Source organism: Salmo salar, chromosome ssa23 (assembly GCF_905237065.1).
Source record: "Salmo salar chromosome ssa23, Ssal_v3.1, whole genome shotgun sequence".
NCBI lineage: Eukaryota > Metazoa > Chordata > Actinopteri > Salmoniformes > Salmonidae > Salmo > Salmo salar.
Window position 1 is genome coordinate 41,119,571 of NC_059464.1, and position 27,643 is coordinate 41,147,213.

Genomic DNA, 27,643 nt, shown 5'->3' on the forward strand with positions numbered 1-27,643 from the left:
TACATCTGCTTTGTGCATGACACAAGTAATTTTTCCAACAATTGTTAACAGACACATTATTTCACTGAAATTCATTGTATCACAATTCCAGTGGGTCAGAAGTTTACATACACTAAGTTGACTGGAAAATTCCAGAAATTGATGTCATGGCTTTAGAAGCTTCTGATAGGCTAAATGGTATCATTTGAGTCAATTGGACGTGTACCTGTGGATGTGTTTCAAGGCCTACCTTCAAACGCAGTGCCTCTTTGCTTGACATCATGGGAAAATCAAAAGAAATCAGCCAAGACTTCAGAAAAAAACTGTAGACCTCCACAAGTCTGGTTCATCCTTGGGAGCAATTTCCAAACAATAGTACACAAGTATAAACACCATGGGACCATGCAGCCGTCATACCGCTCAGGAAGGAGACGCGTTCTGTCTCCTAGAGATGAATGTACTTTGGTGCGAAAAGTGCAAATCAATCCCAGAACAACAGCAAAGGACCTTGTGAAGATGCTGGAGGAAACAGGTACAAAAGTATCTATATCCACAGTAAAACGAGTCCTATATCGACATAACCTGAAAGGCCACTCAGCAAGGAAGAAGCCACTGCTCCAAAACCGACATAAAAATGCCAGACTACGGTTTGCAACTGCACATGGGGACAAAGATCGTACTTTTTGGAGAAATGTCCTCTAGTCTGATGAAACAAAAATAGAACTGTTTGGCCGTAATGAACATGTTTGGAAAAGGGGGAGGAAAAAGGGGGAGGCTTGCAAGCCAAAGAACACCATCCCAACCGTGAAGCACGGGGGTGGCAGCATCATGTTGTGGGGGTGCTTTGCTGCTGGAGGGACTGGTGCACTTCACAAAATAGATGCCATCATGAGAACGGAAAATTATGTGGATACATTGAAGCAACATCTCAAGACATCAGTCAGGTAGTTAAAGCTTGGTCGCAAATGGGTCTTAAGCACAACAAAGTCAAGGCATCGGAGTGGCCATCACAAAGCCCTGACCTCAATCTCAGAAAATTTGTGGGCAGAACTGAAAAAGCGTGTGCGAGCAAGGAGGCCTACAAACCTGACTCAGTTACACCAGCTCTGTCAGGAGGAATGGGTGAAAATTCACCCAACTTATTTTGGGAAGCTTGTGGAAGGCTACCCAAAACGTTTGACCCAAGTTAAATAATTTAAAGCCAATGCTACTAAATACTAGTTGAGTGTATGTAAACGTCTGACCCAATGGGAATGTGATGAAAGAAATAAAAGCTGAAATAAATAATTCTCTATACTATTATTCTGAAAGGTCACATTCTTAAAATAAAGTGGTGATCCTAACTGACCTAAGACAGGGAAGTTTTACGAGGATTAAATGTCAGGAATTGTGAAAAACTGAGTTTAAATGTATTTGACTAAGGTGTATGTAAACTTTTGACTTCAACTGTATATGTACAGTCGTGGCCAAAAGTTTTGAGAATGACACAAATATTAATTTTCACAAAGTCTGCTGCCTCAGTTTGTATGGTGGCAATTTGCATATACTCCAGAATGTTATGAAGAGTGATCAGATGAATTGCAATTAATTGCAAAGTCCCTCTTTGCCATGCAAATGAACTGAATCCCCAAAAACATTTCCACTGCATTTCAGCCTTGCCACAAAAGGACCAGCTGACATCATGTCAGTGATTCTCTCGTTAACACAGGAGTGAGTGTTGACGAGGACAAGGCTGGAGAACACTCTGTCATGCTGATTGAGTTCGAATAACAGATTGGAAGCTTCAAAAGGAGGGTGGTGCTTGGAATCATTGTTCGTCCTCTGTCAACCATGGTTACCTGCAAGGAAACACGTGCCGTCATCATTGCTTTGCACAAAAAGGTCTTCACAGGCAAGGATATTGCTGCCAGTAAGATTGCACCTAAATCAAGCATTTATCGGATCATCAAGAACTTCAAGGAGAGCGGTTAAATTGTTGTGAAGAAGGCTTCAGGGCACCCAAGAAAGTCCAGCAAGCGCCAGGACCGTCTCCTAAAGTTGATTCGGCTGTGGGATCGGGGCACCACCAGTACAGAGCTTGCTCAGGAATGGCAGCAAGCAGGTGTGAGTGCATCTGCACACACAGTGAGGTGAAGACTTTTGGAGGATGGCCTGGTGTCGAGAAGGGTAGCAAAGAAACCCCTTCTCTCCAGGAAAAACATTGGGGACAGACTGATATTCTGCAAAAGGTACAGGGATTGGACTGCTGAGGACTGGGGTAAAGACATCTTCTCTGATGAATCCCCCTTCCGATTGTTTGGGGCATCCGGAAAAAATCTTGTCCGGAGAAGACAAGGTGAGCGCTAGCATCAGTCCTGTGTCATGCCGACAGTAAAGCATCCTGAGACCAATCATGTGTGGGGTTGCTTCTCAGCCAATAGAGTTGGCTCACTCACAATTTTGCCTAAGAACACAGCCATGAATAAAGAATGGTACCAACACATCCTCCGAGAGCAACTTCTCCCAACCATCCAGGAACAGTTTGGTGATGAACAATGCCTTTTCCAGCATGATGGAGCACCTTGCCATAAGGCAAAAGTGATAACTAAGTGGCTCGGGGAACGAAACATTGATATTTACAGTCCATGGCCAGGAAACTCCCCAGACCTTAATCCCATTGAGAACTTGTGGTCAATCCTCAAGAGGCAGGTGGACAAACAAAAACCCACAAATTCTGACAAACTCCAATCATTAATTATGCAAGAATGGGCTGCCATCAGTCAGGATGTGGCCCAGAAGTTAATTGACAGCATGCCAGGGCGGATTGCAGAGGTCTTGAAAAAGAAGCGTCAACACTGCAAATATTGACTCTTTGCATCAACTTCATGTAATTTTCAATAAAAGCCTTTGACACTCTTGAAATGCTTGTAATTATACTTCAGTATTCCATAGTAACATCTGACAAAAATATCTAAAGACACTGAAGCAGCAAACTTTGTGAAAATTAATATTTGTGTAATTCTCAAAACTTTTGGCCATGACTGTATATATAAACTCAGCAAAAAAAGAAATGTCCCTTTTTCAGGACCCTGTTTTTCAAAGATAATTTGTAAAAATCCAAATAGCTTTACAGATCTTCATTGTAAAGTGTTTAAACACTGTTTCCCATGCTTGTTCAATGAACCATAAGCAATTAATGAACATGCACCTGTGGAATGGTCGTTAATAAGACACTAACTGCTTACAGACAGTAGGCAATTAAGGTCACAGTTATGAAAACTTAGGACACTAAAAAGGCCTTTCTACTGACTCTGAAAAACACCAAAAGAAAGATGCCCATGGTCCCTGCTCATCTGCGTGAACATACCTTAAGTATGCTGCAAGGAGGCATGTGGACTGCAGATGTGGCCAGGGCAATAAATTGCAATGTTCGTACTGTGAGATGCCTAAGACAGCGCTACAGGGAGACATGACGGACAGCTGATCGTCCTCGCAGTGGCAGACCACGTGTAACAACACCTGCACAGGATCGGTACATCCGAACATCACACCTGCGGGACAGTTACAGGATGGCAACAACAACTGCCTGAGTTAGACCAGGAACACACAATCCCTCCGTCAGTGCTCAGACTGTACGCAATAGGCTGAGAGAGGCTGGACTGAGGGCTTGTAGGCCTGTTGTAAGGCAGGTCACTCACCAGACATCACCGGCAACAACATCGCCTATGGGCACAAACCCACCGTTGCTGGACCAGACAGGACTGGCAAAAAGTGCTCTTCACTGACGAGTCGCGGTATTGTCTCACCAGGGGGGATAGTCGGATTTGCATTTGTCGTCGAAGGAACGAGCGTTACACCGAGGCCTGTAATCTGGAGCGGGATCGATTTGGAGGTGGAGGGTCCATCATGGTTTTTGGCGATGTGTCACAGCATCATCGGACTGCACTTGTTGTCATTGTAGGCAATCTCAACGCTGTGCGTTACAGGGAAGACATCCTCCTCCCTCATGTGGTACCCTTCCTGCAGGCTCATCCAGACATGACCCTCCAGCATGACAATGCCACCAGCCATACTGCTCGTTCTGTGTGTGATTTCCTGCAAGACAGGAATGTCAGTGTTCTGCCATGCCAGCGAAGAGTTCGGATCTCAATCCCATTGAGCACGTCTGGGACCTGTTGGATCGGAGGGTGAGGGCTAGGACCATTCCCCCCAGAAATGTCCAGGAACTTGCAGGTGCCTTGGTGGAAGAGTGGGGTAACTACTCACAGCAAGAACTGGCAAATCTGGTGCAGTCGATGAGGAGGAGAGGAACTGCAGTACTTAATGCAGCTGGTGGCCACACCAGATACTGACTGTAACTTTTGATTTTGACCCCCCCCTTTGTTCAGGTACACATTATTCAATTTCTGTTAGTCACATGTCTACGGAACTTATTCAGTTTGTCTCAGTTGTTGAATCTTGTTATGTTCATACAAATATTTACACGTTAAGTTTGCTGAAAATAAACGCTGTTGATATTGACAGGACGTTTCTTTTTTTTGCTGAGTTTATATATATATATATATATAGACACGCTTACTGTGACGTTTACACATATGTACTTTTACACACGCACACGTACTTGTGTGAGCACGCATGACACACGCAAACACACATACATAAGAATACACACACACACACCAGAGTTGTTAAGCCTTTTCTTAGTCAGGCAGTCAGTCCCTTTTTCTCCTTTCTCTCCCTGCTAACCTGCTGAAAAATTCCAACCCCCATGTGTTTTCCTTATACTGAGATCAATAGAAAGCCGAGGCTAAAAGAAGCTAGCCAAGGGGATTGTACCAGTCCCACTAGGAGCTGGTATAGAATCCATGTTAACTTATTCATTATGATCTTAAAGCCCATAATGATCTTAGATCAGCACTCCTACTCAGCCCCCTATAAAGCACATCATACCTTTCTCTTAACATATTATTGTGCTAACATGGCTATCAAAACCAGCACTGATGGAGGAAAATTACAGACTAATCATTTAGTTTCAGTCAAATTAGCACTAACAGCCAGAGCTCCCGTCCAATAGCGAGTTTTGTTTTTAAAGACTGTTTGTCAATTTGTAATTTAAAAAAATCACTGCATTGTCTTCCCTCAGGGTTTACTGAACAGCGAGAGGTCCGATTGCCGTTGTTTACGTTGCACATTGGCTTCTAGCCGGCCATCGATCCCTCAGGTTTTTGGGGGAAAAGGGAGAAAGAGGCCTGACTTTAATGCTTTTGTTTGTTTGACTTTAAACAGCATTATGCCAGTTGGCAAGGACAGGGTCAATGTCAAGTAAACAATAATGAAATTATACATTTACAAGGCTCAATGTGGCTAAAAATGACTGTGGCAATCTTTTACTAGGTTACTAGAAAGGTGCACCGTTTGACTCCCTATTTACGTTCGACTGGTCGCTTTTTGTCAGCTCTCTGTGCAAAGCCCTTGTCTGATGTTGTTTTGGCAGCCATATTGAAAGGGGGGGGGGGGGGCTAGCTCTGTTTTAGTTTGTGTGGGGGTATGAATGTGAATGTTTGTTTGTGTGTTTTAAGTTTGTGTGAGTGTGCTTGGGTATAGGGGCCCATAGCTCAGTCTACCAGTGTCTAACTCATTCCCATACATAATCCTTGCTCAGCAGAGAGAGACAGTTTGTGTGTTTGTACGTGTGCTTGGGCCTCGGAGACATTCAGGGTGTATACCTCAACCTCAGCTCTCCTCTTCTCCGCAGTTGTATGAACAACAGCCATCACCACAGCGAGTTACTCTTGTGGTCGTGAATGATAGACGCGCGAGGCCCTACCAGTCATTCAAAGCACATTCTTGAGCGGATCTCATATCGCCAGAGGTTGGCCCGGGCACTCCTCATACTCGCCAAGGAAAATAAGCGACGTGACACCAGGGCTTTGTTTCATCGCGGCGAGGGCCCCTTCTGTTTGTGTTTAATATTGGCTCGAGAGAGGGCTGTCCAACTCGCTGCCTGAACCACAGAATGAGACGGCGTGGCAGTCCTCCCCTCTGCTCTGCTTCTCATGTGTCTGCCACCCTCCTCCATGGACCTCAGAGTCCTCATGAGGCCTAGCGGTTTAGACTGAGAGGAAATCAGATCTCACAACACTGGGGCAATGATACAATGGGGAGAGAGGGAGAGGGGAAGAGGGGGGAAAGAGAGGAGAGGACAAGGGGAGTGAGAGCGGGAGGTAGGAGGAGAGGAGAGGGAGGAGATAAGGGAGAGGAGAGAAGAGTGGAGAACGGTGAGAGAGGAGACAGGAGAGGAGAAGATAAAAGAAGAGTGTATAAATGGAGATATTAGAGGAGAGGAGGAGGGAGAGAGGCAGGCCAAGTCTTACTGAACACAAGCCATGTCTGGGTGGTTTTCCTGCAGGATTGGGGCTTTGATATGTTGTCAAGTCCTCAGACGGAGGTTGACAGTGGTTTCAGGCAGTGGTCAGAGCTTTGATTTAGACTGCTGCACCTCAGACAGAGACTGTATTTCTCTTTTCAAGATTCGGTTGTTTAATATTTACTAAGTGTCTTGGACTGGCTGAAGCTTTGTAGGATTTCTCTGAAATGGAGGTTTATTCTCCATTAATTCTTTGAAAGAGTTAAAAATAAAAATCTTTCTCTGAAACTTTACTCTGACATTTAACTTGAAGCATTTCTCTGACTTGAAGTTTTGAGGAACACTCAAAACCTCAAACTGGATCCAAGCATTGATATCAATCGATGAGCAAGCCGCTCTGAACACCACCATCTGTTGAATGAATCGGCATTGTAGATAGATTGGCGATGGTTTGAGTTAAATATGTTTTCTCTGGATCTGAACCTTGACAAACAAACACATGCCTCCAACAATGCTCATAGTTGTGGGTGTCTTTTTAATTTTAGCTTCAAGTCACAACCAGCTTTAGACAGGGCCTCTGTGTTTTTTCTCTAAAGTGCGTGTAGATGTGTGACACACAGCGAGGGAGGCAGGAAGCAAGCCAGTTCTAGCGGCTGGCTGCTGATGTTAATAGCTTGTCAGTTTCCCTATTTCCTCTCATTGCAGCAGCTGTACGCCGCCCAGCTGGCCAGCATGCAGATCTCACCTGGAGCCAAAATGGCCTCACTGCCACAGCCTCCCAACTCCTCAGACCCCCTATCGCCCTCCGGCTTGAAGAGTGAGAAGAGAGTGTTGAGTCCTGTCACTCACATTAAGGTGAGCCTTCTCTTTATGCTTGACTTTGTGTGTTTTTGTTTGGACCTTGGTTATACAGTATATAACTCACTGACTGAATCAATGATTCAAGTGAAAGGGAATGAATACACACAGTACACACGCACACACACACACACACACACACACACACACACACACACACACACACACACACACACATTGGCGCTGGCTGCTGTTTGGCATGGGCCCAGACCTCTTTACTGGAGTGAGCTCGAGAGCATACGCCTCATCTTGACTCGACGAGGCAATAATGGGAGCCATGTGTCTATGTGGGGTCGCTGCAACCAGCATCACAATAGACTGGAGTCAGAACTCACCAAAGCTGCAACCAGCATCACAATAGACTGAAGTCAGAACTCACCACCGCTGCAACCAGCATCACAATAGACTGGAGTCAGAACTCACCACAGCTCTACAGAAGTACTCTTCCCTTGAAACTTCAAACTTCCACCCTGAAACTTCCACATTTCCTAACCCCTTTCCACTCTCGCTACCCTCCACACTGGCATCCCAATGTCCTCCCAGCCTACCAAATCACGTTATTTCTCCTCTCCTCAAGACTGGTTCCAAATTAAATCCATGTTTGTTAGCGTTCCCTTTCACAACCCAGTCAGGGATTCCTCACAAACTCAATGTGAGGCGATGTGGTCATGAACCTTTGATTAGGAAAGAGAGGAGGAGACGGGATGCCAAAAGTTTTTGTTGATCAAATGTATTTATAAATGGCCACAACTTGAAAGTGGGACAATTGAGTACCTTTTTTAGGCAGCAATCTGAGGGTCAAAGCCTGATTTTTTCCCAGCTTCTGAACAATGTGCGGTCTCAACACGGTGCCCTGGGAAACACGACCAAAGTATTAAAGCAATATTGCACTCTCAAACACATCATTCACACTGGTCTACACTGAGTATAAACAAACACAACTTTTCTGTCTGCCTCAAATGTTTTTATTCTGTCAATCTCGACTCCCAGACAGACATGCTTCAACATAATTCAGAGGCTCAGTTGAATAGACGAGTCAGGTTGAATCAGGGCGACAGACTCTTCAGTCAGTTGGATAGAGAAATTATCCTACTCAGCTGAGCTTAGATCATGACAGCTACACTGAGTGTACAAAATATTAAGAACACCTGGTCTTTCCATGACATAGACTGACCAGGTGAATCCAGGTCTGAAAGCTGTGATCCCTTATTGATGTCACTTCTTTTTTAATTTATTTTTTATTTCACCTTTATTTAACCAGGTAGGTTAAATAAATGTAACTTAATTTAACTTAATTTAACTTCTTAATCTACCTTAGTGTAGATGAAGGAAGAGTAGATGGGTTAAAGGATTTTTAAGCCCTGATTTAAGCCCTGATTTTTAAGCCCTGTGCCATAAACAGGGTGAATGGGCAAGACACAAGATTTAAGTGCCTTTGAACAGGGTATGGTAGTACACCGGTTTGTGTCAAGAACTGCGAAGCTGCTGGGTTTTTCATGCTCAACAATTTCCTGTGTGTATCAAGAATGGTCCACCACCCAAAGGACTTCCAGGCAACTTGACACAGCTGTGGGAAGCATTGGGGTCAACATGGGCCAGAATCCCTGCAGAACACATTCGACACCTTGTAGAGTCCATAACCCAATGAATTGAGGCTGTTCTTAGGGCAAAAGGGGGTGCAACTCAATATTAGGAAGGTGTTCCTAATGTTTAGTACACTCAGTGTATACACACTTCAACTGACAACTACATTTTCACCAGGTCTTCACTTGAAGGAGTCTGTCATAATGCCATCATAACAACGTCAAAATAATTGTTTGCCCATGTAACAGGTCCATGGTGTGTTTTCAGCCTTTTCTTACCCCTGTACCCACTCTTTCTCCTCGTCTTCCACAGGAGGAAGGGTCGACGCAGCCCCTGAACCTCTCAGCCCGATCTAAGACTGGCGAGCCCCACCGCTCCCCGTCCTCGCCGTCACACACCCTGTTCCCCAGCAACAAGACCAGCCCCATCACCATGGGGAAGGGGCGCATCCCCAGCCCCCTCTCCAACATGGGCAGAGGCTCACTGGGTGGGTGCAGTGAACACACACACATGCCTGTGCACACACTCACAGGTACAAATAAACAAAATGCACACAAACACCTTCACATTGCACACAAACATTCCTAGCATCCACCGCCAGTTCAAGTCAACCCCAAAGGAGACCTAGTTTAAAAAAAAATGTTTTTACGAGTGCCCAAAGCCCTGTATTTAGTACCAATGAAAACCCAGGCAGCGGAACCAGTGAAACCCAGCACACGTTATTTGGTTTAAAGAGACTTCCTCACATCATTGTCTGCCCTGGACCATAAACCTTAGTGCTCTACCTCTGCTATCTGTGATTAAGCCCAATGTAAAGCCTTGCATTACACCAAAACTATTTTGTTAGCTCCTCTAGAGTGTCTTTGAGGACGTACCACTTCACTTGTGTTCCTTCCTGTGTGCTATATTACGCCTTTTTTTTTACGGCCACCCAAGCATACAGTACTTCCTCTTCATCTGATAATTAGACAAGGAAGGTAGCGGAAAGTTTGCACTCCCGGAGGAGAACATTGGGTGCTTGTAGAGAAACTGCCGTTGGAAAAATGTAATTTACAGATGAGTCTTTCATTGTCTAACCACAAATAAAGGCGTCACCCCTACCCCTAGGCACCTGTGTAGATCTCAATGAGCTGGAGATCTAAAAGCAATATGGTAACAACTCCACCTTTTTTTCTATGTTGCTTATACCTGTCCAATCCTCTCAGCTCTACGTATGTCTAGAGAGGAAGAACCAATCCTCTCAGCTCTACGTATGTCTAGAGAGGAGGAACCAATCCTCTCAGCTCTACGTATGTCTAGAGAGGAGGAACCAATCCTCTCAGCTCTACGTATGTCTAGAGAGGAGGAACCAATCCTCTCAGCTCTACACATGTCTAGAGAGGAGGAGCTAGTGGTCCATTTGGAATCAGTCGTTTGTCAAGATCTTTTCCTGTAAGGTCACGTACAGCAACAATGCTGATTGGTCTGCTACTGTGCCCATCAACAGTCAGACACTGACGGCCGCTGCTTTCTACCCACAGACATCCTATCCAGCCTGAACTCCACGGCATTGTTTGGGGACCAGGACGCGGTGATGAAGGCCATCCAGGAGGCGAGGAAGATGAGGGAGCAGATCCAGAGAGAACAGCTTCATCATCAGCAGCAGCAGAGCCTGGAGGCCAAGCTCACAGCCCTGAGCGGCATGAGCCTCAGCAATGGCAGCAAGGTGATAGTCACAACGCACATAAAGATGCACCCACACACATGAACGCATGCACAAACTCACACTCAAACACGTAGATGCATACACACATGTATACGCATGCACATGTGTGTTTACTAAAATCATTGTATTTAGTTTAATAAAAATTCTATGACCTAAACTTCAACTGGAGTTGTCCATAAAGACCATTGAGAAAGTTGAGGAAGCTAAACTCCAAGGTATTAACATTGGACCATCAATTATCAGGCCCTCATTGTAAATAAGAATGTGTTCTTAATTAACTGACTTGCCTAGTTAAATAAATAAAAAATTGCCAAAGTTGTTGTGAAGATGGGGAGAAATACAGTATGTCTGTTATAAAAAGATGTTCTGCGTTTTTGACACAAACATCACCTGTACTAGTTGTTCAGGCTCTAATCATATCCCTTCTTGATTACTGTCCGGTAATATGGTCAAGTGCAGCCAGGAAAGACCTAGCAATGCTGCAGCTGGCTCAAAACACAGCAGCACACCTTGCCCTTAACTACACATACAGCACTACCATCAACATTTTATTTAACTAGGCAAGTTGGTTAAGAACAAATTCTTATTTACAATGATGGCCGAGGAACAGTGGGTTAACGGCCTTGTTCAGGGGCAGAACGACAGATTTTTACCTTGTCAGCTCAGGGATTCAATCTAGGAACCTTTCAGTTACTGGTCCAACGCTCTAACTACCAGGCTACCTGCATGTAAGAAAGACATGCATGCCATGTCTTTCCTGGTTGAGGGTTGACGAGAGATGAACTTCTTCTCTAGTTTTTATGAGAAATATAACTATAATATAATCTGGAAATTCCAGATTGTCTGAATAATCAAATAACATTTAGCTCAGACACCCATACATACCCCACAAGACATGTCACCATGGGTCTCTTCAGACACCCATACATACCCCACAAGACATGTCACCAGGGGTCTCTTCAGACACCCATACATACCCCACAAGACATGTCACCTGGGTTTTCTTCAGACACCCATACATACCCCACAAGACATGTCACCTGGGTTCTCTTCAGACACCCATACATACCCCACAAGACATGTCACCATGGGTCTCTTCAGACACCCATACATACCCCACAAGACATGTCACCAGGGGTCTCTTCAGACACCCATACATACCCCACAAGACATGTCACCAGGGGTCTCTTCAGACACCCATACATACCCCACAAGGCATGTTACCAGGGGTCTCTTCAGACACCCATACATACCCCACGAGACATGTCACCAGGGGTCTCTTCACAGTCCCCAAGTCCAAAATGAATTCACGCCAATGCACAGTATTATACAGAACCATGATCACATGGAACTCCCTTCCATCTACTATTACTCAAATAAACAGCAAAATAACCTTGAAACAACGGATTAGACAAGAACTCGAGAACTGTGAGGACACACAGACAGACACACACAGACAGACAAAGGCACACACACACACAAACACATACACACACAGACAGAGACACACACACACACACACACACACACACAGACAGAGACACAAACAAACACACAGACACATACACACACAAACAGAGACAGTCAGACACACAAACAGAGACAGCCACACAGACAGCCACACACAGACAGCCACACATAGACAGCCACACAGCCAGACAAACAGCCACACAGCCAGCCACACAGCCAGCCAGCCAGTCAGCCAGCCAGCCAGCCAGCCAGCCAGCCAGCCAGCCAGACAGACAGACAGACAGACCGACAGACAGACAGACAGACAGACAGACAGACAGACAGACACACACACACACACACACAACACACACACACACAGACACAGACAAAGACAGACACACACACACACAGACAGACACACACACACACACAGACACACAGACAGGCAGACAGGCAGACAGGCAGACACACACGCAGACACACACGCATGACAGACAGACAGACAGACGGGCAGACGGGCAGACGGGCAGACAGGCACACACAGAGAGATGCAGAGACAGACAGACAGACAGACAGACAGACAGACAGACAGACAGACAGACAGACAGACTGACAGACAGACAGACACACACACAGACACACACACGCAGAAACACACACTGACAGACACACACACACACACACACACACACACACACACACACTGACAGACACAGACACAGAACGACACAGACACATACACCGACAGACACATACACCGACACGGACAGACACACACAGACAGATACACACTGACAGACACACACAGACACACACACAGACAGACACACACGCACAGACACACGCACACACACACGCAGATGCAGAAAGACATGCAGACAGACACAGACAGCCAGACAGAGACACACACACAGACAGACAGACAGACAGACAGACAGACAGACAGACAGACAGACAGACAGACAGACAGACAGACAGACAGACAGACAGACAGACAGACAGACAGACAGACAGACAGACAGACAGACAGACACACACACACACACTGACAGACACACACACACACACACTGACAGACACAGACACACACACTGACAGACACAGACACAGAACGACACAGACATAGACACATACACCGACAGACACATACACCGACACGGACAGACACACACTGACAGATACACACTGACAGACACACACAGACACACGCACACACACGCGCAGATGTAGAAAGACATGCAGACAGACACAGACAGACAGACAGACAGACAGACAGACAGACAGACAGACAGACAGACAGACAGACAGACAGACAGACAGACAGACAGACAGACAGACAGACAGACTCTAACACACACACACTTCACACTCACAGACACACACTCACAGACACAGACACGCACACACGTACACACACACAGAGACACACACGTACAGACACGTACAGACACGTACAGACACACATACACACACGTACACACACTCTAACACACACATACTTTTGTAGTTGTATGTTTTGTGTAATTGTTGTATTGTTTCTATATCGTTGTGTTTTACATTTGTTTGACTGTTCTTGTCTATCAGTGTTTTGTGTGACTGTCCTTGTCTATCAGTGTATTAGTGTTTTGTGTGACTGTCCTTGTCTATCAGTGTATTAGTGTTTTGTGTGACTGTCCTTGTCTATCAGTGTATTAGTGTTTTGTGTGACTGTCCTTGTCTATCAGTGTATTAGTGTTTTGTGTGACTGTCCTTGTCTATCAGCGTATCAGTGTTTTGTGTGACTGTCCTTGTCTATCAGTGTATTAGTGTTTTGTGTGACTGTCCTTGTCTATCAGTGTATTAGTGTTTTGTGTGACTGTCCTTGTCTATCAGTGTATTAGTGTTTTGTGTGACTGTCCTTGTCTATCAGTGTATTAGTGTTTTGTGTGACTGTCCTTGTCTATCAGCGTATCAGTGTTTTGTGTGACTGTCCTTGTCTATCAGTGTATTAGTGTTTTGTGTGACTGTCCTTGTCTATCAGTGTATTAGTGTTTTGTGTGACTGTCCTTGTCTATCAGTATATTAGTGTTTTGTGTGACTGTCCTTGTCTATCAGTGTTTTGTGTGACTGTCCTTGTCTATCAGTGTATCACTGTTTTGTGTGACTGTCCTTGTCTATCAGTGTATTAGTGTTTTGTGTGACTGTCCTTGTCTATCAGTGCTTTGATACATGTCATGTACTTTGTGGACCCCAGGAAGAGTAGCTGCTGCTTCGGCAAAAGCTACTGGGGATCCAAATGAACAAATAAACACCAATGAGCGCACACACACACACACACAAGCTACATATTTTCAATGAGCACTATTAGCCTCAACAGACAAGGTAAGAAAATGCAGACAGATGCCTGAACAATGTACACTTGCTCTAACTATATTCTCATTCTCAGATTGACACGGGGCAAGCTCAATTCTGTCACTTTCTCAATTCATACATGTACTGTTGAAGGGAAATAGTGTTGTCTGCTTTTTTCTCTGGAACCCTGGCCAGTGCTCTTGAGATCCTCTCTTCTTTCATATCCACGGCCACCCAGAAGTCGACTGCTTTGAACAGACAGCAGCTGGGTCTATGACAGTGATGGTTTTGGTGTGTGTGTGTGTGTGTGTGTGTGTGTGTGTGTGTGTGTGTGTGTGTGTGTGTGTCTTGGGGGTCTATACCCAATTAGAACCACAGTCTGGGCAGAGGGCCTTCAGACCTCCTTGCCCCCCGGGTTGAAGGGAGGAGATGGGCCACTTTGTAGCAGGAACTCCTATACCCACAGGGTCCCCCATGTTAAAAAATATCTTCAAAATATAAATCAGATCAGTCAATCATGGATAGACTCAAGGGAAAATACATTTTGAAAGGGAGGAAGGACGAAGTCAGAGGAATCATTAATATTTTAGTGATGAATACTTTGAATCCCCTCTGCCACAGCTTCAACTAGAGGCCACAGCTTCAACTAGAGCCCACAGCTCCAACTAGAGGACACAGCTTCAACTAGAGGCCACAGCTTCAACTAGAGGCCACAGCTCCAACTAGAGGCCACAGCTCCAACTAGAGGCCACAGCTCCAACTAGAGGCCACAGCTCCAACTAGAGGCCACAGCTCTAACTAGAGGCCACAGCTCTAACTAGAGGCCACAGCTCCAACTAGAGGCCACAGCTCTAACTAGAGGCCACAGCTTCAACTAGAGCCCACAGCTCCAACTAGAGGCCACAGCTTCAACTAGAGGCCACAGCTCTAACTAGAGGCCACAGCTCTAACTAGAGGCCACAGCTCTAACTAGAGGCCACAGCTCTAACTAGAGGCCACAGCTCTAACTAGAGGCCACAGCTCCAACTAGAGGCCACAGCTCTAACTAGAGGCCACAGCTCTAACTAGAGGCCACAGCTCCAACTAGAGGCCACAGCTCTAACTAGAGGCCACAGCTCCAACTAGAGGCCACAGCTTAAACTAGAGGCCACGTTTCCTGTACATATTAAACATTACTTTCTGTTTTTGATTGGAAGTTGTTTAGCATAAGTGGAGAAAAATATTCTGCTATTTATCAGTGTTTTGAATGTGTTTCTTTGTAGATGGGTTGACATGATCCTAATCAAAAGGTCTAAATGTGTCAATGATTTTAAATGATCAAACAAAGCCTGGTATATTGTGAACAATAGGTTCTCACATGTACCAAAACTATATTTTCCGACTTTATAAGGACAAACCGAGCAATGCAGCAATTTACTTTATGGCTCCTTTCCTCCTAATAAAAAGCTCATTTGGAAACTCTCAAAGTTATTGTTTCCGGTTCTAAAACACCACAGGCCACTGTTTGTTGTTCAGTGTTATTCGTTACCTAACAACGGTTCCTCAAACACACTTTTCTTAGCTTTAAGTTATGTTTTTTGCCACTCATAGGATTGTCTCTGTCCTAGTCAATTCATAGAGAAAGCTGACATGACTCACCACCTCCATTCTGCAGATAACTCATGTAACTAATCCAATCCAATGGGCTACACTTTGTACTTTGCATTCATTATATTTGAGTCTGAGCGTCATGCTTTCATGAAAATCATTTTTTCTAGGTAATATTGATGCTATTTTTGGGACATTCTTTAGAAATGCATTAGATTAGGCAGTATGAAACTACTGAAACACCTGATCCTAATCTGATCTCTGATACAGGGGGTATCACACAGATGACTGTGTTCTAAGGATACACCATGGGGTGAAGAGGTGTGGGGTGTAACTTCATATGGAGCTATGCTGATGGTCTGTGTGTGGGTGTGGTGTGTCTGTATGCATGCATATGTGTGTGTGTGTGTGTGTGTGTGTGTGTGTGTGTGTGTGTGTGTGTGTGTGTGTGTGTGTGTGTGTGTGTGTGCGGGTCTTAACCTTAGTCATCATTCAATTTTAGCAAGATTCCCTTTGCTATAAGTTGTACTACTGCCGGTGATCCAGGAGTCCTCTTTCTGCTGCCGTGTCCTGGCACTGGGCTGGCCTTGGCCATGTTAATGTCATTATAGCTCGCCTTGCGCACAGACGCTAGCTCCAGCCAGCAAGTGGCATTGTTGAGTATCGCGTTACGCTTACTCTGCTTCCAACAAGGCCCGCAGCTGCCAAGCAAGCACACTAAAATAGCCACAGAGTGTGAGTGCGTGGGTGTTTGTCCTGTGTGCCTGTGTGCTTGTGTGTGTGTTTGTGTGTGTCTACATGTATATTAGTGTGTGTTTGTGTGTGTGTCTACATGTATACTGGTGTGTGTGTGACTGTGTGTGTGTATGGAGTAAGTTTATTCCAGTTTTGAGTGAGCTGGTATTGCGTAGAGCATTCAGTGTGTCCTACTCAGCAGAGCACTGGTACTTTACTAGAACGTCCCTGTCACTAAGCCTACTTAACTCTGTCGGTAGTTGACATCAGCTGTCGGAACTACTCAACTACGTTACACCAGCTCTTTTGTGTGCCACACTGCAAGGAAAGGAGGGACCGTTGAGGAGAACATTAGAAATGTGGGTGACTTGAGTCAAGCCAGGCCAGTCACCACACAGCAGTCTCTGTTGTCAGTCCCAACAGGAAATGTGTTGTGGTATTCACTGGCTGTTCTGGAGTGCGTTCTCATTGCTAGTATGCACCTTATAGTTTTTGAGCAAAGTTATATACAAGTACCGTTGCATCCAAATTCAAGGCCTTATAGATATGAATATGTATTATTGCTGCTACAACTGGATGAAACAGAATGTGAGCTCCTTCACTTTCCATGGACAACAGGACAAGGCATCTGTATTAAGAGATGACAGGCACAGTGAAAGAAGGAAGGGGGAGAGGAGGAGGAGGAGTGAGGGACTTCATTGCTCCTGGAAGAGGCAGTAAATGTTGTGGGTCGGTTGGAGCAGGGTTTGCCTGTACACGTCGACGCAGTAATGAGCTGAACATGACGCTGATAAAACTGCTCGGCCGGTGCAGTGTTTATAGCGCTGCCATAGCAACCCGTTAAAATGTGTGCCCAGCCAACGAGTTCAGGAGAGCCCAGGCAATAGAGGAGCTCTGTGTGTCTCTTTAAGTTCCGAAATATAGATTGAGTTGAATGTTGGACAAGCCCCAGTCCTGTAAAGTAATAATAGTATATTTTAAGATGGTCTTTTATAGCTTTGAACTATGTAGCTAATGTTGATTAGTCATTGTTGTCATTTACAAGCGACCACATTGGACTGACTCTAGGCCTGCTGTCATACTGAGTCCTGTTACAGATTAAGTCCTAAATCAGTCCTCTCTGTAAGTCCTCTGTTGGTCCAGTGTTAGTCATCTCTGTAAATCCTCTGTTGGTCCAGTGTTAGTCATCTCTGTATGTCCTCTGTTGGTCCAGTGTTAGTCATCTATGTAAGTCCTCTGTTAGTCCAGTGTTAGTCATCTCTGTAAGTCCTCTATTGGTCCAGTGTTAGTCATCTCTGTAAGTCCTCTATTGGTCCAGTGTTAGTTCTCAGTAGGTCTTCCAGTTTTAGTCCTCTCTCTTAGTTCTCTGTGAGCAGATTCTGTGGTGTGTGCAGCGCTGCCCAGGCACATGTTCTGTGGTGGCCTGATTACAGCCCTTAACGTCGTGCTGACATTGGCCCTCCCTGGCTCCCTACACATATATATATATATAAAAAAACAAAAGGCCCCAAGTTCCATCGGTGCTGCCAGCGTCTACCACGGCATGACTTCATCCAGCAACCATTCCCTCCGTCAAACAAAATGCCTTTGTCACCAGAAAACGGGGAGAGGAGGAGGAGAGGTGGAGGAATGAGTGGATGTGTGGTGATTGTGGAGGCCCTTGTTTTCCACCACAGTTCGGGAGCGTGGCAGGGTAATTTTAGCTGGAGGGCTACAGACGGCATGCTGGACTCATTTGAGGGAGAGGGCGGGATGGCGGGCAGGCAGCGCAGAATAATCAGAGACAGTAGGCAGGATGGGTGGGGAGCACTGAGTCAGCTTACATGGTAGCTCTGGGTAGATCTGGCGTATTGTCTCTTTTTGTGGCTAAACAAACTTTTTAGGGGGCCGCTCTCTCTCTTTTCCCTCCTATCTATCTATCTATCTATCTATCTATCTATCTATCTATCTATCTATCTATCTATCTATCTATCTATCTATCTATCTATCTATCTATCTATCTATCTATCTATCTATCTATCTATCTATCTATCTATCTATCTATCTATCTATCTATCTATCTATCTATCTATCTATCTATCTATCTATCTATCTATCTATCTATCTATCTATCTATCTATCTATCTATCTATCTATCTATCTATCTATCTATCTATCACTATTAGGCAGACTCGAACCGCACTCAACCCTGATTGACCTTTGACCTCTTTGTATTTTAGGAGCGGATGCACTTTGAGAGTTTGAGTCAGCACCTGGGCAACCTGGGAGAGGATGGAAAGATGGGCCACAGGGTCATTGACCTTACCAGACCTGAGGATCTTCATGGTGGGTTTCGTCTCTTTCTTTCTTTCTACATTTCTGATGTTCTTCTTCCGCAACTATCTCTTTCAGTTCTCAATACTTTTATGTAAGTGCATTCTGTTGATGTTTATGTGTGTATGCTTACAACCCGTATCTATATAGCTTGGTGCATAATAGTAGAACAGAGGAAAAGAGAAGAGAGAGGTCAAATGAATATTTATAATACATTAGCATAGCTGCGGGAAGTAGGGGTGCTGAGGGTGTTGCAGCATCCCCTGAATAATCATAATAATAGAAAAAAAAGATATACAGTACTGTGCAAAAGTTTTAGGCAGGTGGGAAAAAATGCTGTAAAGTAAGAATGCTTTCAAAAATAGTCATGTTAATAGTTTATATTTATCAACTAACAAAATGCAAAGTGAGTGAACAGAAGAAAAATCTACATCAAATCAATATTTGGTGTGACCACCCTTTGCCTTCAAAACAGCATCAATTCTTCTAGCTACACTTGCACACAGTTTTTGAAGGAACTCAGTACGTAGGTTTGCCCAAACATCTTAGAAAACTAACCACAGTTCTTCTGTGGATTTAGGCAGCCTCAGGTGCTTCTCTCTCTTCATGTAACCCCAGACAGACTCGATGATGTTGAGATCAGGGCTCTGTGGGGGCCGTACCATCACTTCCAGGACTCCTTGTTCTTCTTTACGCTGAAAATAGTTCTTAATGACGTTCACTGTATGTTTGGGGTTGTTGTCATGCTGCAGAATATATTTGGGGACAATCAGATGCCTCCCTGATGGTATTGCATGATGGATAAGTATCTGCCTGTACTTCTCAGCATTGAGGAGACCCTTCATTCTGACCAAATCCCCAACTCCATTTGCAGAAATGCACCCCAGGGGCCGGATTCACAAAAAAAGTTCATAACATAGTTCAAAAATGCAATTCCTCAAAATGTTCTTAGGAACTTCGTAAATATCTTTCTTAAGAACTTCGTAAATATCTTATTTCTGTATTGACATTAGTGACGTGCTTGAAACCAATAAATAAGCCTATGTGACAGGGATGATCGGATTTGGTCGTTTCGTTATTTTTCATACATTATAACCATATAAGACATTGAGGTGATGGTGGAGGAAATAGCAGCCAGGAAAAGGTTGCTGTTGGGGAGACTTGATAACTGCGGGGTCACTGCAGAGACCAAAAGGAGAGGATGGGCAAGAGTGGCCTAGTCTGTCTCTGCTGTCGGGGGTATGGCAAGGGACAGTGACGCCCTAAAAACAAGTGGTCCGACATCAAGTCGGCTGCTAAGAAGAAGGGAGTTGAGAGACCATTCATGTGGACCAGCTGGAGGAGAAGGTGTCGTCCACCATAGAGGTGGTGGTAGAGGGACTGTGCGACCGGTAAGTTAGTTAGCTATGTTAGCTAGTTAATGTGTAAAGACATTATAGCCAAAATAGCTAATGACGTTAACGTTAGCTAAGTTAGCCAAGTTCTTCTTTGCAAATTGACGAGATAGTGCTAGAATAATGAAATATATTGTTAATTACTAGCTAGCTAGATTATGCGTGTTTCATTTGTATTCTTGCTGTATTTAAATATCCGGTAGCCAACTGTGTCTGTGGCGCAAGAAAACGTACATGGTTATAAAAGTATCCATTCATCTCAAGACAAGGGTTTAGCTGTCCTAAAGTTAAGGGACGGCAGGGTAGCCTAGTGGTTAGAGCATTGGACTAGTAATCGAAAGGTTGCAAATTCAAATCACTGAGCTGACGAGGTACAAATCTGTCATTCTGCCCCTGAACAAGGTAGTTAACCCACTGTTTCTAGGCCGTCATTGAAAATAAGAATTTGTTCTTAACTGACCTGCCTAGTTAAATAAAAGGTAAAATTAAAGTACATTACCAAGAAGAAATCCTAATGCATTATTTTCAAGATTCCCATTTCTTCTTAACATTTTCTTAGGAAGAAACTTAGGAAAAACCTTAAGAACATTTCCAATAACTTTATTGAGGAATAGTAACTTTGCTTAAATTTCTTCTTAAGTCTATAGTCTATAGGGAAAAAATGGCAATTAGGAAGAAATTTCTTCCTAAGGTTTTGTGAATCCGGCCCCAGTTCCTGTGTTTTCATGCATAGTTGAGTCGCTTGGCCTTGTTTCCACGTCGGAGGTATGGCCTTTTGGTCGCAAGTCTTCTGACCAGACAGTAGATGGGTGTACCAGGGTCCCATGAAGGCTTCTGACCAGACTTCTCCAGACAGTAGATGGGTGTACCAGGGTCCCACTGTTTTCTGACAATTCTGAGCTGATGGCACTGCTGGACATCTTCCGATTGTGAAGGGAAGTAAGCATGATGTGTCTTTCATCTGCTGCAGTAAGTTTCCTTGGCCGACCACTGCGTCTACGGTCCTCAACGTTGCCCGTTTCTTTGTGCTTCTTCAAAAGAGCTTGGACAGAAAATCTGGAAACACCTGTCTGCCTTGATATTTCTGCCTAGGAGAGACCTTGCTGATGCAGTATAACTACCTTGTGTCTTGTTGCTGTGCTCAGTCTTGCCATGGTGTATGACTTTTGACAGTTAACTGTCTTCAGCAACCTCACCATGTTAGCTGAGTTTGGCTATTCCTCGCCCAGTTTTATTCCTCCTAGACAGCTGTTTCTGTTTCAGTTAATGATTGTGTTTTAACCTACATATTGAATTGATGATCATTAGCACCTGTTTGGTATAATTGTTTAATCAAACACCTGACTATGTGCCTACAAAATCCCTGACTCTAAGAATTGATGCTGTTTTGAAGGCAAAGGGCGGTCACACCAAATATTGATTTGATGTAGATTTTTCTTCTGTTCACTCACTTTGCATTTTGTTAGTTGATAAATAAATATAAACTATTAACATTACTATTTTTGAAAGCATTCTTACTTTACAGCATTTTTTCAAACCTTCCTAAAACCTTTGCATGGTACTGGGTGTATATGTAATGTAATGTTATGTATGTGTGTTTTTTTGAATGTATATTTTTTCTTCACAAAAGTAGTGCACTGGGCCTTTTAATAGTCCTGTATTAGCGGACCGATATAGCCGTCTGCCGCGCAGGCAAAGACCCCACCCCTGACAAAGAAAAACATCGCAGCACCCCCACTCCAAAACCACATCCCGCGACTATGGACAGTAGAACAAGTTAGGTTTGAGGTAAAAGTGGGCACATCCTGGTCAGGCTAAATGGATGCCAGTGACCCTTCACTTGGGGCCCTTGGTTAGGTGGCGCCACATTTTTTGGGCCTCTTTCAACTGTGTTCCCTATAGAATAGACACAGATAGAGAGTTTGCTCTGAACACAGGTATTCACCAGACACAAATATGTATTGTGTTCCTCTCGGAACGCCTCAGAAGTGGACACTTGACAGTCCAAGCAAAATGTTCTCCAAACAGATGCCTTGCACTTAAAGTGGCAATCAGCAGTTGAAACAATAACAAAACATAATCCCCAGCACGGTTTCAGTAAAAAGCTGAGGGATAGGCTGGAGAAATGTCACCATTCAAAGACAGAGGTATGGACACAAGGACTGACCATCCATGATATCAAAAGTATTGTTGTAACCATGTTTTGAGGCTATACAGTGTTTGTTTACATTTACTTTGTTTACAAACATTGAAGTTAAACAAGCTTATATTCTGGGTTCTGATGGGGTATGACAGTTGAACTAAACTGATGAGGCATTTATAAATTATATTAGTCAAGAAACATTGGGTGCATATCACTCCAAAAAGTGATGCAGAAACTGCAGATTGCCCATTTAAAGGCCCACTCTGTGATATTTACAGCTGTTTCTGATCATTTAAGGCCTAATGAGCTTTGTTCAATAACCCCATCACATCCCTCAGCTAAATACAAATAAAGTGGCAGGGTTTCCGTTTTGTTGTTTTTCAAATTAAGGACTTACGTCTATGGGGAACAAGAAATGGTATTCTATATTCTCCCCCTCTTTCCATCCCACTAGCACTGTTTGTGTCTCAGACAATTCCACCCTGCCGAAGTAAGCAAGCAGAAGGAAGGCAGTTAAAACAGATTGGGGACTTTTCTCTTTTCTGGCCCAGAAGCCCACCTGTTTTTCCATAAACCCCCAGTGTTTACAGGCTACGGTGGATTGGGAAGCATTCATCACGCTGTAGCTTGAAATCAGAGCTGTAAACACAGGAGAATAAATGGAGATCTTATCTGGCTGATAATCGGAGCGTCGTCCCCGCTCTTGGACATACAGTGCAGTACATGTACTTGTGACATTTTGTGGCTTTTTTTGCACAAACGAGTGAGCGATTGATTAAGTAATGCAATGTCCCTCCCATGCCACAGGTGGTGCCAGCACTACGGAAGCACGGGTCTTCAGGGAGGCCAGGGGTAGGAACAGTGCCGAGCCCCACATCAAGAGGCCCATGAATGCCTTCATGGTGTGGGCCAAGGACGAGAGGAGGAAGATCCTGCAGACCTTCCCCGACATGCATAACTCCAACATCAGCAAGATCCTGGGTAAGATGACCTCTTTTGTGCAGAGCCGTGGTGTAGTGGTAATACTCCCTGGCATGTTACATATAAAACTCCCCACTGGAGACCAGGTTTCAATGCATGCGTTCATCCTTCTCATGCTTTCTCCCACTTGCCTGTCTCCCCCTCTAATTTCCTAGCGGTCTTTAAAGGGATACTTCGGCATTTTAGCAATGAGGCCCTTTATCTACTTCCCCAGAGTCAGATGAACTCATGGATATCAATTTTATGTCTCTGTTTCCAGTATGAAGGAATTTAGAGGTACTTTCATGAGCCAATGCTAACTAGCGTTAGCCCAATGACTGGAAGTCTATGGGTATCTGCTAGCATGCTAGTTAGCAATTGTGGTAGTTAGCAACTTCCTTCAAACTGCACTCAGAGACATAACAATAGTATCCACAAGTTCATCTGACTCTAGAGAACTACATAAAGGGCCTCATTGCCAAAATAATGAAGTATCCCTTTAATAAAGTGTATAAAACACCTAACAATATACAAATATATATTTCTAAAGACAGCCCCCATACACTGTGGCCTTGTTATGGTCATACAGGGCCTTTCATTTGCAAAAATTAAGCAGATTGATTTACCACAGACACCAATTTAGCGGTTGTGTGTGTGAAAACATAGCAAATCATCCTGGACTGGGACACGGTCCGGTAGAGCTTCCGAGCAAGTGGTGTATAGTTAACAAATAGAAACGGCTGCGACCCAATAGTCAGGGTTGGGTAGGTTACTTTTTCGTGATATCCAATTGCGATCCAATTACGATCCTGTCTCATCACTGCAACTCCCCAACGGGCTCAGGAGAGGCAAAGGTCGAGTCATGCGTCCTCCAAAACATGACCCGCCAAGCCGCACTTCTTAACACCCACTCGCTTTACCTGGAAGCCAGCTGCACCAATGTGTCGGAGGAAACACCACTCAACTGACGACCGGTAGTCAGCCTGCAGGCACCCGGCCCGCCACAAGGAGTCACTAGAGCCCGATGAGCCAAGTTAAATCCCCCCCGACCAAACCCTCCCCTAACCCGGACGATGCTGGTCCAATTGTGCTCCGTCCTATGGGACTCCCTTTCACGGCCCGTTGTAACACAGCCTGGGGTAGCTTACATTCTAAATGTAATCCGTTACTGTTACTAGTTACCTGTCCAAAATTGTAATCAGTAACGTAACTTTTGGATTACCATAACTCAGTAACGTAATCAGGTACTTTAAATTACTCACCCCTTATGAATCTGGTTGAAGCAGCTCTGCAGAGTGGTCACTAGCTGGCACAGCCACAAAGTACGATTTTAACCTTAACCCTAACCATAATCACACTGCAACCCTAATGCCTAACTCTAACCTTAAATTAAGACCAAAAAGCACATTTTTGTTTTCATTAATATGTACAACATAGCCAATTTTGCCTTTGCAGCTGGCCCATCTAGCAGAAATTGCTCAATTCTGCCTCAGACAAGACTCAACCCAATAAACGTCAACCTGCTTAAGAGGCATTAGAAGAAAACAAATGAATATTACCAATTGAACTACATCTATTGCAGGATAAATCAATGTTAGAGTTTTCATAGCCATAAATAGATTTCACCTTTATTTAACCAGGTAGGCTAGTTGAGAACAAGTTCTCCTTTACAACTGCGACCTGGCCAAGATAAAGCAAAGCAGTTCAACACAGAGTTACACATGGAATAAACAAACATACACTCAATAATACAGTAGAAAAAAGTCTATATACAGTGTGTGCAAATGAGGTAGGATAGGGGAGGTAAGGCAATAAATAGGCCATGGTGGCGAAGTAATTACAATATAGCAATAAAACACTGGAATGGTAGATGTGCAGAAGATGAATGTGCAAGTAGAGATACTGGGATGCAAAGGAGCAAGATAAATAAATACAGTATGGGGATGAGGTAGTTGGATGGGCTATTTACAGATGGGCTATGTACAGGTGCAGTGATCTGTGAGCTGCTCTGACAGCTGGTGCTTAAAGCTAGTGAGGGAGATATGAGTCTCCAGTTTCAGTGATTTTTGCAGTTTGTTCCAGTCATTGGCAGCAGAGAACTGGAAGGAAAGGCGGCCAAAGGAAGAATTGGCTTTGGGGGTGACCAGTGAGATATACCTGCTGGAGTGCGGGCTACGGGTGGGTGCTTCTATGGTGACCAGTGAGCTGAGATAAGGCGGGGCTTTACCGAGCAGAGACGTGTACATGACCTGGAGCCAGTGGGTTTGGCGGCGAGTATGAAGCGAGGGCCAGCCAACAAGAGTGTACTTTGTGCTTGTTCTGTACGGTTCTGTAGGTATGTTCTAACCCATTTCTACTACATATAATAATATGATAAAGCCATGATTAGGCTATATCTTTACATTTTAAAAAAGTCTGTCAGATTTCCAGTTATTCCAATTATTTAGTGCCCCTTTATCTTCAAGAATAGGACATGGGAATATGGAAAGATAAATTAGTCAAATTGTTTGGTATTTAGTATTGATATTTACTAGGATCCCCATTAGCCGCTACAAAAGCAGCAGCTACCCTTCTGAGGTCCACATGAAACATGACATAGTATATAGTACAGAACATTATTAGTCAAGGACCGATCTACATACATTTAAAATGTCACACATAGCCTATATATATCAGTACACACAATATCTTGGTCTAATACATAATACAGTGCAAGTTACAATACAAGATATATAAAATGGCTGTGTCTCATCACAGTCCCCTTTGTGCAGTAAGGTGTTATTTTATCCGTTTTTGTTTATCAAATCAAATGTTATTTGTCACATGCGCCGAATACAACAGGTGTAGACCTTACAGTGAAATGCTTACTTACAAGCCCTTAACCAACAATGCAGTTTTAAGAAAATACTCAAAAAGTAAGAGATAAGAATAACAAAGAATTAAGGAGCAGCAGTAAATAACAATAGCGTGGCTATATACAGGGGGTACCGGTACAGAGTCAATGTGCGGGGGCACAGGTGTCGAGGTAATTGAGATAATTATGTACATGTAGGTAGAGTTATTAAAGTGGGTATGCATAGATAATAACATAGTAGCAGCAGCGTGGTGGGGGGGGAGGGTCAATGCAAATAGTCTGGGTAGCTATTTGATTAGCTGTTCAGGAGTCTTATGGCTTGGTGTAGAAGCTGTTTATTGCTGGCTTGAGTAACCTGGGATGGTAGAGAGTTCCATGTAGTCATGGCTCTATTTAATACTGTGTGTTTCCCAGCCTCTGTTCTGGACCTGGGGACTGTGAAGAGACCTCTGGTTGCATGCCTTGTGTTGTACCGATGAGTGTCCGAACTGTGTGCCAACTGAACAGACAGTTCGGTACCATCAACACCTCTCACAAAGACTAATAGTAATGCAGTCAATCTCTCCTCAACGTTGAGCCAGGAAAGCCTGACATGCATGTTACTGACACTTTCCTTCCTTATACATCTAAGTGCAATACGTGCTGCTGGTGTTCTGGACCAACAGCAATTTACCTATGTGCTTCTTTGCCGTACATGACCACACAGCCAGGCAGTAGTTTAGATGTGACAAATCTAGGGCCTATAGGACCTGTCTGGTCGGCTGAGATGTCAAGAAGGCAGAACAACGCCCTATCATATAATGAACGCTTCCCATTTTAGCAACCATCGAGTCTATGTTTTGAATATGGCAGCTTGCAATCTAGGGTTACACCCAGCAGTTTAGTTTGCTCAACTTGCTCAATAGCCACATTATTCAATAATAGATCTAAACGAGGTTTAGCATTGAGCGAGTGGTTTGTCCCAAAAATTATGCTTTTTGTTTTTGAGATATTTACCACCAGCCTATTGCTAGTTACCCATTCTAAAACTGACTGGAGCTCTATGTTAAGGGTGTCCGTTAGTTATTTTATTGTTGCAGCCAACGTGTATACTGTTGAGTCGTCAGCGTACATAGACACACAGGCTTTATTTAAGGTCAGTGGAAGGACATTTGTAAAAACAGAAAACAATAATGGCCCTAGTCGGCTGCCCTGCGGTACACCACACACAACTGAATTTGCATGAGAGAGTCTCCCATTAATGAAAACCCTCAGTGTTCTATTAGATAGGTAACTCAATCCATAATAAGGCAGAGGATGCAAATCCATGACACCTACGTTTTTTCAGCAAAAGGTTATGATCAATGACATCAAAAGCTGCGCTGAATTCTAACAGAACAGCTCCCAATCTTCTTACTATCAA

At 44.1% G+C, this 27,643-nt stretch overlaps 1 protein-coding gene across 6 annotated transcripts in view; it reads left to right on the forward strand.

The window, feature by feature from the left end:
- Window positions 1-27,643, forward strand: part of LOC106584620 (transcription factor SOX-6) — a 185,791-nt gene that overhangs the window by 141,473 nt on the left and 16,675 nt on the right. For 5 of the 6 annotated variants that reach the window (XM_045706436.1, XM_045706434.1, XM_014170103.2 and 2 more), the window contains 5 exons: window positions 7,007-7,180; window positions 9,080-9,254; window positions 10,288-10,472; window positions 18,797-18,902; window positions 23,235-23,408. In XM_045706436.1, the coding sequence (XP_045562392.1) occupies window positions 7,007-7,180; window positions 9,080-9,254; window positions 10,288-10,472; window positions 18,797-18,902; window positions 23,235-23,408 (814 nt within the window). The remainder of the gene's footprint in view (window positions 1-7,006; window positions 7,181-9,079; window positions 9,255-10,287; window positions 10,473-18,796; window positions 18,903-23,234; window positions 23,409-27,643) is intronic. The other variant, XM_014170106.2, reaches the window with a different exon arrangement.